General features: G+C 41.7%; 1 protein-coding gene across 1 annotated transcript; it reads left to right on the top strand.

Moving 5' to 3' along the window:
- The first annotated feature begins 1,129 nt into the window (after positions 1-1,129).
- LOC141658470 (carotenoid cleavage dioxygenase 7, chloroplastic) lies at positions 1,130-4,620 on the top strand. Its single transcript, XM_074465417.1, has 7 exons — positions 1,130-2,107; positions 2,237-2,365; positions 2,500-2,631; positions 2,951-3,232; positions 3,643-3,728; positions 3,867-4,184; positions 4,404-4,620. The coding sequence occupies exons 1-7, from the start codon at positions 1,354-1,356 to the stop codon at positions 4,548-4,550; spliced, it is 1,848 nt and encodes a 615-aa protein (XP_074321518.1). The 5' UTR covers positions 1,130-1,353; the 3' UTR covers positions 4,551-4,620.
- Positions 4,621-16,370: the final 11,750 nt, after the last annotated feature.

Here is a 16,370-nt window from a genome sequence, read left to right on the forward strand (position 1 = left end):
GAATCTTCCGAACCACAATTAAATCGTGGTGCGGTTTTATAAATTAGTGAATAACTCGGGATCTCAATTGAAGTTAATTAAAGTCACGGATTTCAAGTTATGACTTACTCCGTTAGTATAAACTAGTATAGATCCCGCGCATGCATGCACGGTATTTCTAGATCATTTAGTTTATAATGTATTGTTTATTTTTTATAGATTTAAAATTGACACATTATTAAATTTTCGTATTTTAATAAGGATAAAAAATTGAAATGAAAAACTAATCAAAAGAATTAAGTAAAGTCATAAAATCTTATTTTAATGAAATTTTTTTACCACACAACAAAAAGATTTCAATTTATAAATTTTCTCAAATAGTTTTAAATTTTTTTTGTCACAAAATTAATAATGTTAGTTCATAATTTTTTTTATTACGAATTAAGCACTGGTAAGTTTTTTTTTATACGAATCTAATAATATTAATTTATAGTTTTTCATATATGAATTTTTAGATTTATACCAGTTTTGTTTTATTTTAATTAAAAGATTATAATTTAGTTTAGAAAAAGATTATAATGATTAAAAGATTATAGATTAATTAAAATAAAATAATTTAATCAAAATAAAGTTTTGTTTCCTTATTTAAACATATTTCTTTTGGAGGGAAAATAATTGAGAATTTTTATTCTCTTAATAGTATGGGGGATTATTTTTCGTGTATAGGGAACCACGGGGTTTCAACAACTCGAATATTCAACGCTAAAACTCGTGATTGTCTAATAATCTAGTTTTGCAAATACAAAAGTAAATTATCTGGATTTGCAAATACAAAATACAAAAGTAAATTAAACAAGTACACTAATAATAACCCAGAATAAAAGTTAACTTAAGTGGTAAAAGCTCTCTTACCTCAACCATGATGTTGGGATTCGATTGTCATCCGCGACACAGTGCGCTTATTTGAATAAAAAAAATAGGAATAATAACCCACTAATTTCCTAGACTCCTAGAGTCCTAGCCAGTAGCCACTTAGAAGCAAATTGAAAACATACTCATTTCAATTGAAACAATTGATATGTCTGCCATATGTCCATGCTTTCATCAAGAGATCTTGAATTTGTGAGTAAGTAGTAGCAAAGTATCACTTACTTGCCTAGTATTTATACAACTATGCCAAATCATAGAATTTGCATCATTTTAACTTATTTACACCATTGATATCTAAACCCCTCTAAAAAAAAGTTGATCTTGCTTAAATACGTCTTAGCTTCCAACTTGTCACAATCCCCTTTTATTTCCATATCTATTTTAATAAACTGTAAGAGTCGTCTTAAGTTAAGACGATCTTAAACAAGAACAGGTGCTCTAAAAATGCATGCGATATTTCATCACATTGTTCCCCCAATTAACTTCCATCCATGCAAAAATTTGCAACCACCACCAAACTCGGTCCGATTTCGACCCTACGCCACCACATCTCGACACGCCCCCATTTCAAACCCCGAGAGCCGGTCCTCGAAACTAGAGGTGGATAATGAGGAAGTAGCCTTTTGGGACTACCAATTTTTGTTCATGTCACAAAGATTTGAAGTCCCAAACCCTATTAAACTCAAGTTAATAGATGGTGCACTACCTAAAGACTTTCCTAATGGCACGTATTATCTTATTGGGCCTGGGTTATTTATCGACGATTACGGGTCAAGTATCAACCCACTTGACGGACATGGATATTTACGGGCTTTTGAGATTAATGGGCCTAATAATGAGGTTAATTTTTCAGCTAAGTATGTTAAAACTAAGGCCCAAATTGAAGAATGTGACCCAAAAAATGGGTCTTGGGAATTTACCCATAGAGGCCCATTTTCGGTATTAAAAGGCGGTAAAATGATCGCTAATACAAAGGTCATGAAAAATGTTGCTAATACTAGTATTTTAAAATGGGGTGGACGTTTATTTTGTTTATGGGAAGGTGGATCACCTTATGAAATTGATCCTATAACATTGGATACAATTGGAAATTTCGACCTTATTGATTATTGTGATGGTGAAAATGAAGAGGTATCGGGTTTTAATCGATGTTGTGTGTGGGATTTTGTTGCTCATTTACTGAAGCCGATTCTTCATGGTAATTTTTCCACGTGCTAGTCCATTATATGTTGAAATAATAATACTGTGACGTAATTTTATGGGGTAATTATATTTTATCGTGTTATTTATTGCTGTGATTTTGTGGTTTTTGTGTGTTGGTGGATAGGAGTGTTTAAAATGCCTACAAAGCGAATGTTGTCCCATTACAAGATTGATGCTCAAAGGGGACGGCTTATAGTTATGACATGTAATGCTGAGGATATGGTACTTCCTATAAGTCATTGCACTTTCTATGGTACATTATTTACTAACTATCTGGTTATTATTCAGCAAATGTCAAGTGGTTTAGTTGGCAAAGTCTTAGAGGTGATGCTCATGACGTGGTTTTAAACCCCATCATCAACTGATGTGTGTTCTTTTTGTTTTCAGAATTTGATTCAAGTTTTAAATTGTTGCATAAAAGAGAGTATATCATTCAGGCTCACTCGATGATTCATGATTGGGCCATTACTGATACACATTACATAGTATTCCCCAATCGAGTCAAGGTTGATATTTTAGGTACGTAAAATACTACCTTTAACTTTAACTATATGCTTCTAACACTTTCTTGCTACCGTAAAATTTATGATGATTTGCTATTTCTAAATAATGTCTTGGGGAATAAAAATGTTATTGTTGTATCATAGTTGTTCGTGGTGGCGTTTTTTTTAGTGTAAAGGGAGCCATAAGGGCGATTTTAATGTTGATGAGATTTAAAATTTTAAACTCATATCATGAGCACCAATTCTCATGATTTTACCAACTAAGCTAGTTAACATCTGCTGATTATGGTGTTGATGGCGATACGTATTGAATCATTGTTGTGATTGTTGTGTAGGATCAATGGGAGCCATTTCCGGAACAAGACCGATGATATCAACATTATCAGTCGATCATAGCAAGCCAACATCTCCTATATATATACTTCCTCGTTTCCCTGAGAGCAAGCGTAGCTCCCATTCAACAAATGATTATTTAAGACGACCTGTTGAAATTCCTCAATTATGGTTATTACATGTTGCAAATGCATATGAAGAAATAGACAATGATGGAAATTTGTTCATCCGGATACATGCTACTTCTTGTTCTTACAAATGGTTCAACTTTCAGAACATGTTTGGTAACTAATTTTCTTTTACTTATTGATTATCGCAAATTCTCATTTTAGACGGGTGGTATCCGCCTGAAATGAAGACGGATAAAATGTGAGTATGTGACTATTTTATGATAAAATGTTATTGATGATGTTTAAAGGACATTTAATTACAAAATGAAATTGTAACGGTTTTTCTGGGTACAAGTTAGAAAATTCGTTGATCTAAAAAGTTAAATGATTATTACAACAAGTTCTTACAAATGGCTTGACTTTCTTTAGGATAAACAAGTTTTAGCCTAAAATGGGACATATTGAGGTTTTAACCTAGTGATTAATAGCAGGCTCATAGAGTCATAACTTTAACGCTTTTTTTCACGGTCTGGTATTAAATTTGATTGACACTTATACAAGTTATGATGATCGATAAATGACAGGATATAATTATCAAAGTGACATCCTTAAGCCATCAACGATGAATTGCATCGACGATAAGGAGAAATTGTCTCCACAACTAATTGAGGTTACATCTTTCTCACTATGTATATATATTATTTCCTATTATATGCCATAATAGGGATGATAATAAGTCGGATTTGTGAATATCTTATTTGACCCATATACATGAAATTTAATAACAAATATTTGTCTTTTATTGTAGGTCTCTATTAAGATGCAAAGAAATGATGGTCTTAAATTGTGCACCACAACAAACCTAAACAAATGGACTAAATCCTCAGATTTTCCAATCATAAATCCTCAAGTTTCCGGATACAAACATAAGTATGTGTATGCTGCCTCTTGTTCTGGATCTTATCATACAATGCCACACTTTCCCTTTGATACTATAGTAAAGCTCAACACATTTAACAAGTCAACAAGTACTTGGTTTTCGGGTACCCGTCGATTTGTTGGAGAACCAATGTTTGTCTCAAGAGGACACTCGAGTGAGGACGATGGATATCTTCTCGTGATTGAGGTAGATAACATTTCTTTTCAAATTTACGAATTTTGTTTGATTTATGCGTTACTGTCAAAACACGACTTTTATAATGAGCAACTATTCTTGCTACTGACATGTGACATCTTACACACTTTCTCTTTTTAACGTTATTTTAACAGGTTGTGAGATGTCATAAGCTTAATTTCTGAATAATGAGTTATATAAGATGGTTTACTAATACGGTTTTGATGACAGTATGTGGTGTCACGTCGAATGTGTAATCTATTGATCTTGGATGCAAAACGAATTGGAGAAGCAAATGTCCTTGTTGCAAGGTTTGAAGTACCAAAGTCTCTAACATTTCCTCTTGGATTCCATGGCACTTGGACACCAAAAGAGTAACATGGGTCACTCGATTTTTATATTTTATTAATGATCTTGTAATGTGTAAAATTACTTACTAAGTACAAAATCAATGGATAATCTTATCTTTATTAATTCAAAAGACAATACTCAATCCAGGACGTGCCACCTCATTAATTCAATTTTTAAAAAAAAAAATTCATGTTATGGTGGGACCCGTTAGTGTGCAAAGAAGTATATTTCTTCAGAATTCTGCCAATACAAATTCCGTCGTAGAACAAATACTATGAAATAATACTATGAAATAATTTTATAAATTCCGAATAAATGAAATTAATGGCATATTATAAGCGGTATGAATTACAAATCGGAATAAATGAAACTAATTACAAATTATAGAATTTACATAATTTTTAAAAAAAATTAAATAACAATAAAATTACATAATTACGAGAAGGATTTATATTTAATTACGGGATTGAATTATATATAATGCGAATAAATTACATGCATAATTTTTTAAAACTAGATAGTACGATATATTTAAAAAAAAAAAATCATGACGGAGTATTTACTTACAGTAAAAAACTCGGCAACTTAACTACCAGCCGCGCACACCAAAAATGGTAGGTGACAATGATAGGCTACCGAGTAAAAAACTCGGCAACTTGACTACCAGCCGCGCACACAAATGATTAACAATCTTATCTTTATTAATTCAGAAGACAATGCTGAATGGCGAATGCGCCACGTCATTTGTACAACTTTTTTTTTTTGGAAATTCAGGTTATGGTGGGTCCCGTTGGTGTGCAAAGAATTTATTTCTTCAAATCGTTTGCCAATACAACCATGCGACAATTTTCGTCTTAAAAAAAATTATGAAATAATTACATAGAGTCGGAATAAATGAAATTAATAGCATATAATCGGAATGAATTATAAATTGGAATAAATGAATAAATTACATATAATCGGAATGAATTACATAATTAATAATAAAATTACATAATTAATAATAAAATTATATAATTACGAGAATAAATTACATTTAATTACGGGAATGAATTACATATAATGGGAATATATTACAGAAATTAATGAAATTAATTATTACAAATGATGGGGCATATTCTTCACCCGCTGACCGAGTCAACACATTGAGGAAGGTCAAAGATAAAAGACAGCAAGTCAACGTATTTGACAGCCTAACCGACACAGCCTGTCGGCCTGTCACTTGGGTCTCGGCCTCGGCAACTAGCCAGCCGAGAGACATATTTGTGTACTCATATCCAGTCCCCTCGGCATGGAGTCGACCAGGCCTGCCGGCCTGCCATGGGTCACCCGGCCGAGGATAAGATGGTCTTTCCACCTGCTCTGCCACTTGGCCACTACATGACAAAAGGTGAAAGTCTATAAATACTCCACTTCTCTCAACGAGAAAAGGATCCCAAATCTATCTCACAAATCACATAATCTGGTATAAACTCCCTTATCTCTCTACAATATACTTCGTCAAGTAACATACAATTTATTTCTCTAAGTTTACTGACTTGAGCGTCGGAGTGAGTACACTTGGCCCCAAGCCGAGTCCTCAGTTTGTTTATCTTAAACAGAAAAGAGCGAAAGGAAGAGTCAAGCTACGGCATCATTCAACAAGCTCACGTGGTAACAACACTGCTCCGAGATTACAACCCGGAACAATTGGCGCCGTCTGTGGGAATTAGATACTAAAAGCTAATCACCTCCTATAAGGAAAAAAAAAAAAAAAAAAAAACCCAAAACCCATTCAAAAAGCTACGAAGATGTCAAAACAGCCAGAACTTGTGAATATAGAAACCGAATTCTACCCGGATGAAACGTTCCCCAATTCTGAGATCGGGCAGTCCCCCACCGGCCGAGTGATTGAGTCGGTGAAGTACGGGATGCCGAAAGAGCCGGAAACACCGCTGCCCGCCGACCAAGTCACCGTCATGGGACATGTGGTTGATGCAGCGAAACTGAAGCTATTCCTGGACCCGATGGGCAGTACGCCGCTAACCCCCGTCACAACGACGGTTACAGCAGCGCACCCAAAGGTGACCAGGGCCCCTAAGGTTACTCCGAACAACCTGACCGGAGCAATGCAAGAGGTTGGGCGTACCAAAACGCCAGCGGTGCCCGTGTTGCCAGTGGCCGACCAAAGTCTTTCCCCCCCTCGCGGGAGGACAGCGTCGCCGCGGCACCAACGAGGCCACCCCCGAAGAAATGAAGAGAGAAGTCCGACTCACCAAAGTCGGACAAGAAGCCCTTCCCTCCACGGGGAGAGAAGCCGGACAAAGGGTGCGAGGAGCCGATCGCCGCGTATCATTCGACACGTGGTCAGACAGCCCCTCAGTGCCTGCGTCCTCGACGTCCCGGTGCCAACTAAACTGAAGCTGCCAGCCATATCATACAAAGGGGATAACGACCCCACCGACCATGCCGAGGCTTTCGAGTCGTACATGTCGGTGTGGGAGCAACCCGATGAGGTGTGGTGCCGAGTCTTCCCAACGACTCTCCACGGCATGGCTCAGAGTTGGTACAAGGGGCTACCTAATGGATCGGTATATTGTTATGCCGACCTGAGGGACAACTTCATAGCCCAGTATGCTTGCAACAAGCGAAGGGCCGTGGAGACATCAGATCTCCTGACTATCCGACAGGGGGAGGACGAGTCCCTCCGGAGCTACGTCAAGAGATTTGACGCTAAGGTTCAGCAGATCGAGAGCCGAACGCCGGCGGCGGCCTTCAGACCGATGAAAGGCCTACCGAAAGGCGATTTCAAAAACGAGCTCATCAAGTGCGAGGACCTCAACTTAGACTCCGTCAGGAAGATGGCCGACCAAGCCATAAAGGTGGAAGACTATCACAAGACCTGGGTAGGCCACAGCGAATCTGGGCACCCAAAGAGGAGGAGCCGCCGGGACAATGTAGATGAAGACCACTGTGACAGGAATAGGTCACGGTCTGAGAGGTTTAATAGGAAACAGAACTCGGCGGGCGCCGGGGGGAGTCCGAGACCATACACCCCGAAGCGGTACAACAGTCTCACCCCCCTGGTCAAATCACCGGCCGAGATCTTCACCCTAAGCAAGAACGACGGACAGAAGTGGGCAAGGCCCCCCAAGATGAGAGGGGGGAAGGGCGGTGACACGAGCCAGTACTGCGAGTACCACGGCCACACCGGCCATAAGACCGACAACTGTCGGCACCTAAGGGACGCCATCGAGGAGCTAATCCGAAAGGGGAGCCTCAGCAAGTATGTAGTTGGAGACCCAGGAGCAAGTTCCGACGGGGCGGATAGAAAATCCGTTTTTCAACGGATGGGAGTAATCCAGTAATGCCCATCCGGGCCCTGACACTAATGTACGTCTCGGACCGGGGGGGGAGAGCACAAAAGAGCCTATCCTTACGGCAGGAGGGCAAACCGGTGATTACCGGCTGACAGATATGGAGGGTGTTCCTCTAATAAGCCATTGGAACACGGACAATCTAAGGAAATACTTTGTATAGCGGTGGAGGTGTCCAAGACCGTTGTGGGCACCCCAACGCATGATTATACCTTAGGAAGAATGATCCAAGTTTTCCATCAACGTACTTGTCCCCTCCATAAGTCATGCCAAAGAAGACGCCGCGGCCAAAGCCGGGCAGTCACTACCGAAGTACAAAAGCGTATGAGCACTGTTGAGACGCAAATCTGACTGCCCCGGCCAATCCGGGAGTGGCAGAGGAAGCGATCAATATGTCTATAGATACGGAAAGCAGTCAAAACGTAAACTCAGTTGCCTCGGCCAGAGCCGGGAGTGACGAGGGAAACACGACTTGCCAACAACAGTTGATACTCGCCACAACGATCAACATGCTTAGGAACGTATAAGTACGGTTGAGAAACGCAAATCGGACGCCTCGGCCAGACCGAGAGTGAAAGAGGAAGCGATCAACACGTCTACAGATACGAACGTTGTCGCGCCGTAACCCCTATTGCCTCGGCCAGACCGAGAGTGACGGGGACACAACGACCGATACGCTAACATGTTCACAGCGGTGGTTGGGAAACGCAAATCTGACCGCCTCGGCTAAGACCGTGTGCGGAGGAGGAAGCGACCAACATGCCAACATGTTGATAAACGTTTCAGTACAGTTGAGATGCGCCTTCTAGCTGCATCGGCCAAGCCGAGGTAAAAACGAAATAGCACTCAATATGTTGAAACGTAATACCCCGGCCAAGCCGGGGGCAAAGAAACAAACTTTATTGAAATGTTTACAGGTGAAGGCAAAACAAAGACGACGGCCGTCCCCATAGGGATAGCCTAAACACAACCTACCAATGTTTTACAACAAAAACAAAAAGTACAACAAAAGGTTACAGACATAATATTTGAAGCGCCAAAAGCTTGGCAGGGAGGAAAGGCTCAATAGTTGGCCCCCGAACAGCTGAAGCTGTCCGAAACGCCGGGTGAATCCGGTGACGACCGCCCGTCTCCCTATGCCTTTTTCTGCTCACCACTGGCAGCAGTAGCAGCATCATCAGCGTTGGACGGCCCAGAAGCCAACTTGGCAGCTTCATCTGCCTTAGCCCTCTCAGCTTCCTCCCTGGCCTCCTTCACCTTAGCATCCCGGGCCGCTTTCTCCGCAGCCTCCTCGGCGGCCTTCGCCGCCTCTGCCTCCTCCGCGGCCTTTTTCTCCGCAGCAGCCGCCTTCTCGTCAAGAAGCCGGTCAAAGTCTAGCCACGGGAATTTACCTTCGGGAAAGAGCTCTTTGATCACATCCCTGGTAGCGTCTTCAGCCTGGTCCCGGTACTGGGCACACATGCCAGGGATGACGACGGTTTGGAGCGTCTCAATGTCCTTCTCCCTCTGAGCAAGGACAGCCTTAGTGTTCTTGTGCTCCTTCGCCTCGGCGCCATGCAGGGACTTCCATTCTTCCCTAAGCTCAACCATGGTCTTATAGCCGGCCTCAAGCTTCTCCTTTTCCTCCCGCAGCTTAGCGGCATCAGACTCAGCCTTAGCTCTCTCAGCCAAGATCGCCTTCTCAGCATCCTCCCTAAGCTTCCGCTCATCGAGGAGGTCCAGCTTCGCCTTCCCGGCCACCTTCTTAGTAGCGACAAGCTCAAGCTTAAGCCGTTCCAGCTCAGGAGCGGATTGAGCCACGGCCTTTTCTTGCTCTATAATGTGAGCGCCAGCTAGCTCAGTCCACTTCGCCAGCCTCTTGGACAACCTTGCGCCTTCCGCCACAAGCTGAGCAGGGGAAACCTTCTGGGATGAAGAGTCAACGCTGACATTTTGATCGCCCGCCTGCACAGGTTTCTTCCCCAATTGTCGTTCAGTGATAGCGACGGCCGACGACGGCGGATCTACAAAAAACTCAGACAAATCATCCATGTCAACATTCATTGACATGTCAGAGAGCCTATCATCAGGAATGCCTAAAGAACCGGATAAATGTGAGCCATGGGTTAGATCCGTACCAGTTTGGACCTTCTTGAATGGAGGGTCGGCTGAGTCCTTCTTTCCCCCGGCCTCGGTAGCAGCGGTAGCAGGCATTGTTTCTTTTCTTTTCTTCGAAGGAGGAGAACCCTTCGCAACGGTGACCTCCTCATCGGTAATATCGACGACCACCACCTGCTCCCTTTTGACTTCGGGGATCGAAGATTGCGCCGGAGTTGACGACGTGGCCGCCGTAGTAATTGTCTTCGGTGTTCGGCGCGACACACGTCCGCCAATCTTCGCCTGAGCCGCCGCCACATCCAGTGCCTTCAACTGCTGCTCCATTAGTTCGTTGGGGGCCGGTTTACGATCACGCGGCTCGACCCTAGGATGCCGCTCAACAACTCTCCCGTTCTTGTCAAGTCCCAACCTCTTGAGGACGGAAGCGGGGAGTTCCGGGCCAAATCGGTATGCAAAAGAAACGAAGCAAGAGTTAAACAAAAGAAGTAAAACCAAGGTTCAAATACAGAAACATAAAAGCAAAGGTGGGCCTCACACCGACCCTACTCACCCTGGCGGAGGGCCGGTATGAGGCCGACGTGGCAAAGCGGCTCGTCCTGAAGAACGATTTGCGTTGGGGGCATCCACCCCTTCGACGTGCCGTCCTTCTCAGCCTCGAACAGCTTCATTGCCCGCTTCTCGTCCTCATTAAGATAAACCTTCAAGGCGTCCATCTTAATTTTATTACGGGAGACGTATTTTTCATACTCCCCCTATTCTCGCACCGCAAGTTGACACGGCTCTGGAATGACCGAGGCAGTGGGTAATCCTCCGGCACCTCGACGTAAACCCACCGCCCCTTCCAGTCCTTGCAAGACGACAACTTGGTAACGGTAACGAAGCCCGGCTCCGTCTGAACGCTGTACCACCCCGTGCCACCTAGGGTGGCCTGCCGAAGATGATGGAGCCGGCGGAACAGATTAACCGTTGGGGTCTCCCCCTTAAAGAGACAGAGCCATACGAAGCTCACAATCGTCCTGATGGCCAACGGATGCAGTTGCGCCACGGCGACGTTCATAGCTTTGATTATGGCAACAACGTGTACATTCAGAGGAAACCGGAGCCCATACTCCAGGTGTCTGATGTAAACGCCGATATGGCCCTCGGAAGGGCAACAAACCGCCTGACCATCCTCAGGGATAACAATTTTATACCTCATGTCGAAGGAGTAATGATCTACAAAGAGGTCAGGGCCGGAGCAACTAGCGAACTTATTCGTCCAAGAACGATCAGGACTGATCGAACAGACGTCGCCGTGATCCAAGAATTGCGGCCTCTTCGAACCAGATGGGGTCGCCTTATCATCATTATCATCATCAACATCTTCATCAGAAAAACCCTCGAGATATTTCTCATCCACTTCAGGAGACGACGACTTTGGACCCCCAAACCCTATCGGGGTGGCAACCAGTGGCTCCTCCTCATAAGGATGCGACGGTTCGCCCCCCGGCACAGAGGTACTGGGTCCGGCATTAGCAGAAGACATGGTGACAGCAAATAATTAACAAGTAAAAAAGTTGAAAAATTTGTTTGTTTACCTTGGGAATAAGTGTTACGCCGAGTAACGCTTTGAAGACTAGAGAGAAATCTCTTCGAAAAACTAAGAGAGAGAAATTTTTTTGAGAAAGTGAAGATTGTGCGGAAAATTGAGGGGCACACTGCTCTATTTATAGATGCAAAGCCCATTCAATTGACCAATCAGGGCAAAGCCCATGAAGATGAAGCGTCCACCAACCGACACCAGGACACGTGTCACGCATGCAGCCACGGAATGTCAATCGACACAACAGTTACCAAACTTCTTTGACACGCTCCTTGGTATGTACTTGGAAACCGGCCAGCTGATCAACCAAGCTTGGCAGCACCGGCCGGGGGCAAATAATAGCAGCCGACACTCTCAAACCTTGGTCTCGGCCAGCGCCGTTTTCCTTTCCACATTGGATGTCCATTACACAACCATGTGGAGGGGGGATATGGTACGGCCTGAACAGAACCAAGGGAACAGAACCAAGCCGGTGAAGAAGAAGCCGAAGGAGAATTTCAACATGCGCAGAATATACGCTTAACACTCATCGAAGGTCCATACCACGGCATAGACTACGCTGGGGGCAAATTGATGGGGCATATTCTTCACCCGCTGACCGAGTCAACACATTGAGGAAGGTCAAAGATAAAAGACAGCAAGTCAACGTATTGGACAGCCTAACCGACACAGCCTGTCGGCCTGTCACTTGGGTCTCGGCCTCGGCAACTAGCCAGCCGAGAGACATATTTGTGTACTCATATCCAGTCCCCTCGGCATGGAGTCGACCAGGCCTGCCGGCCTGCCATGGGTCACCCGGCCGAGGATAAGATGGTCTTTCCACCTGCTCTGCCACTTGGCCACTACATGACAAAAGGTGAAAGTCTATAAATACTCCACTTCTCTCAACGAGAAAAGGATCCCAAATCTATCTCACAAATCACATAATCTGGTATAAACTCCCTTATCTCTCTACAATATACTTCGTCAAGTAACATACAACTTATCTCTCTAAGTTTACTGACTTGAGCGTCGGAGTGAGTACACTTGGCCCCAAGCCGAGTCCTCAGTTTGTTTATCTTAAACAGAAAAGAGCGAAAGGAAGAGTCAAGCTACGACATCATTCAACAAGCTCACGTGGTAATAACACTGCTCCGAGATTATAACCCAGAACAATTGGCGCCGTATGTGGGAATTAGATACTAAAAGCTAATCACCTCATATAAGAAAAAAAAGAAAACCCAAAACCCATTCAAAAAGCTACGAAGATGTCAAAACAGCCAGAACTTGTGAATATAGAAACCGAATTCTACCAGGATGAAACGTTCCCCAATTCTGAGATCGGGCAGTCCCCCACCGGCCGAGTGATTGAGTCGGTTTACTAATACGGTTTTGATGACAGTATGTGGTGTCACGTCGAATGTGTAATCTATTGATCTTGGATGCAAAACGAATTGGAGAAGCAAATGTCCTTGTTGCAAGGTTTGAAGTACCAAAGTCTCTAACATTTCCTCTTGGATTCCATGGCACTTGGACACCAAAAGAGTAACATGGGTCACTCGATTTTTATATTTTATTAATGATCTTGTAATGTGTAAAATTACTTACTAAGTACAAAATCAATGGATAATCTTATCTTTATTAATTCAAAAGACAATACTCAATCCAGGACGTGCCACCTCATTAATTCAATTTTTTTTAAAAAAATTCATGTTATGGTGGGACCCGTTAGTGTGCAAAGAAGTATATTTCTTCAGAATTCTGCCAATACAAATTCCGTCGTAGAACAAATACTATGAAATAATACTATGAAATAATTTTATAAATTCCGAATAAATGAAATTAATGGCATATAAGCGGTATGAATTACAAATCGGAATAAATGAAACTAATTACAAATTATAGAATTTACATAATTTTTAAAAAAAATTAAATAACAATAAAATTACATAATTACGAGAAGGATTTATATTTAATTACGGGATTGAATTATATATAATGCGAATAAATTACATGCATAATTTTTTAAAACTAGATAGTACGATATATTTAAAAAAAAATCATGACGGAGTATTTACTTACAGTAAAAAACTCGGCAACTTAACTACCAGCCGCGCACACCAAAAATGGTAGGTGACAATGATAGGATACCGAGTAAAAAACTCGGCAACTTAACTACCAGCCGCGCACACAAATGATTAACAATCTTATCTTTATTAATTCAGAAGACAATGCTGAATGAAGAATGCGCCACGTCATTTGTACAACTTTTTTTTTTTGGAAATTCAGGTTATGGTGGGTCCCGTTGGTGTGCAAAGAATTTATTTCTTCAAATCGTTTGCCAATACAACCATGCGACAATTTTCGTCTTAAAAAAATTTATGAAATAATTACATAGAATCGGAATAAATGAAATTAATAGCATATAATCGGAATGAATTATAAATTGGAATAAATGAATAAATTACATATAATCGGAATGAATTACATAATTAATAATAAAATTACATAATTAATAATAAAATTATATAATTACGAGAATAAATTACATTTAATTACGGGAATGAATTACATATAATGGGAATATATTACAGAAATTAATGAAATTAATTATTACAAACAATGTGAATAAATTAAATAACTTAAATAATTTTTAAAACTAGATAGTACGATGTTGTTGAGCGCTTAGTGAGAGATCTATGTGCCGAATATGGTAAAACTCTTACTGATGTTAATCGGTCTGTAATTGGAAATGAACATTCACCCGGTAGTTGTGGTTTTAACGCATCCTATTTACGTGGAGAATGTTCATTTCCAGTTAGATCACTGATCTACATTAAACATGTAGATCATTGATATAGAACTATTAGATAATTAAAATAGAATTGTAAAAATAAAATATTCATCAAAAAAATATTCATACCGTCCTAAATACAAACCCGTGCAATTTTGCACGGGTTTAAAACTAGTTCATATATATAAAGTTGAATATTTTTTGTAATGTGTATTACTTCGTAATCTGGTTAATCATAGACATCTGCTTCTTAGTTCTTCATTTTAGGACAGCCTAAAAAGAGTGTGCATATTTGAATGGAGGATATAAGTAATGATGAGTTGTATTGAGATTGGATTGGAAGTCGAATGATTGTTGGTGGCACAAGTCGGGTTGATTTTGGTAATTGACTAAGGAGTAGTAATGGTTAATGAGTCTTAAGTGTCTTCATTGTTTTGTCGCACTGAGTACGATTATATCCGTTAGATGTATTTGTTAAAATCGATTTATTCTTACTCAACTTTTTTTTTTTTTTTTGGCAGCTGTAAAGAAAGGTTTTCATACATGTGGTCTTGAATGGGCGAGCAGCGCTGTAAAGAAAGGTTTTCATACATGTGGTCTTTAATGACTCATTTGGTCAAATGCACTTAAAACATTAAAACTGTAAACTAAGATAACAAAGTAACTATATCGGGTTATAGAAGTGTGTTGCTGGCGTACGAATGTCTGGACTCGAAAAACAATTTTATCATTCACAATAATCTTGAATGGGCGAGCAGCGCTGATCAAAGGATAACACTCATCTTTCCTTGTCTTAATTGATGAAGCTTCGGAGAAATACCTGCAACAAGACCCAAAAAAGTGTCTTGGAGATTCATCTCCTTGGCTGTGATACCCATCCTCAGAAAACCAACGAGCCCCCAGATACACATCAGTACTCGTCTTGATCGATAAAGTTTCGGATAAATACCTGCGATAAGACCCAAAAGCGTGTCTTGGAGATTCATCTCCTTGGCTGTGGTAAACATCTGGAACCCTACAAGATCATTGGTCCATTGATAAAGAGCAAAGTGTACTTACGCCACACGGGCGTAGAAAGGGAAGATGAAACACAAACCAGAAAGGTCTGCCTCGAAAGGAGAGAAAACTCCTACACTTTGGAACACAACCACAACGAACAAGAAACTCGTAACCCAGAACAACGAGTAGTTAAAAAGCTAGCAATAAAGAAACCCACTTCACCAGACCCCTGGCCAAATTCATCTCAGAAATACGAAACGAGATAGGTACAACACAAACCGGATGTAAAGTTACCCTTGTCATTATTAACCCGACCACTAAAATAAACAACACATAGATAAAGGGACAGGACACCCCAAATATCCATGGTGAAGACAGTAACCTATAGGAGGTTATTATCCGGTACAAGAAAAGACATGTTACGTACAGAGAAAACATAAACAAAAGGAGGAAACCACCGCCTCCGACCCAATCAACGCCACGTCCAAAAAACCCGACTACACCCTACCCAACACGCCTCAAACAGACGGAAAAGAATCCCAGAAGACAAGGCCTCACTCCAACCAAAGAACGAGACAGACCCCACAAACAAACCACGGAAAACACGGCAGACAACACGAAAACCGAAAAACCTCTGAGACTCCAAATTCCAAACGTACTCCCCAGGACCATCGGCTTACATGCAACAAAACCAACCACACAGACAACACGGACCGACACTAGCTGGAACAAGAAATGGGATCGATCGGTGGGGGGAAGGGACGAGGGGGGGGGGGGACACCAAACCATCCCAAAACCAACACAACAACCAACCAGCGACACTAGGATGAGCACAGCTCATCAACACAAGATCGACGACCTCAAGATGAAAAACGACAACATACCAGAGGCGGGGGAAGGCGCGAGGGAGAGAGGAAACACCCCTGGGCTGCATGTAAGGCATTCGATGACAAGACAGGAGAATGAAGGAACGGACCGACCTCGGAGCCACAACACGAAACACCAAAACAGTCCACCAGTTGATCGAGAAACTCAGATCC

The sequence above is a fragment of the Silene latifolia genome, chromosome 6, assembly GCF_048544455.1.
Source record: "Silene latifolia isolate original U9 population chromosome 6, ASM4854445v1, whole genome shotgun sequence".
Taxonomy (NCBI): domain Eukaryota; kingdom Viridiplantae; phylum Streptophyta; class Magnoliopsida; order Caryophyllales; family Caryophyllaceae; genus Silene; species Silene latifolia.

What these genes read in the sequence shown, in the direction of transcription:
- LOC141658470 (XM_074465417.1), top strand. Translation starts at nt 1,354, where the DNA reads ATGCATGCGATATTTCATCACATTGTTCCCCCAATTAACTTCCATCCA. An exon ending in AAGTCATTGCACTTTCTATG is followed by an intron (nt 2,366 to 2,499) that starts GTACATTATTTA and finishes TTTTGTTTTCAG; the next exon opens with AATTTGATTCAAGTTTTAAA. An exon ending in CAACTTTCAGAACATGTTTG is followed by an intron (nt 3,233 to 3,642) that starts GTAACTAATTTT and finishes GATAAATGACAG; the next exon opens with GATATAATTATCAAAGTGAC.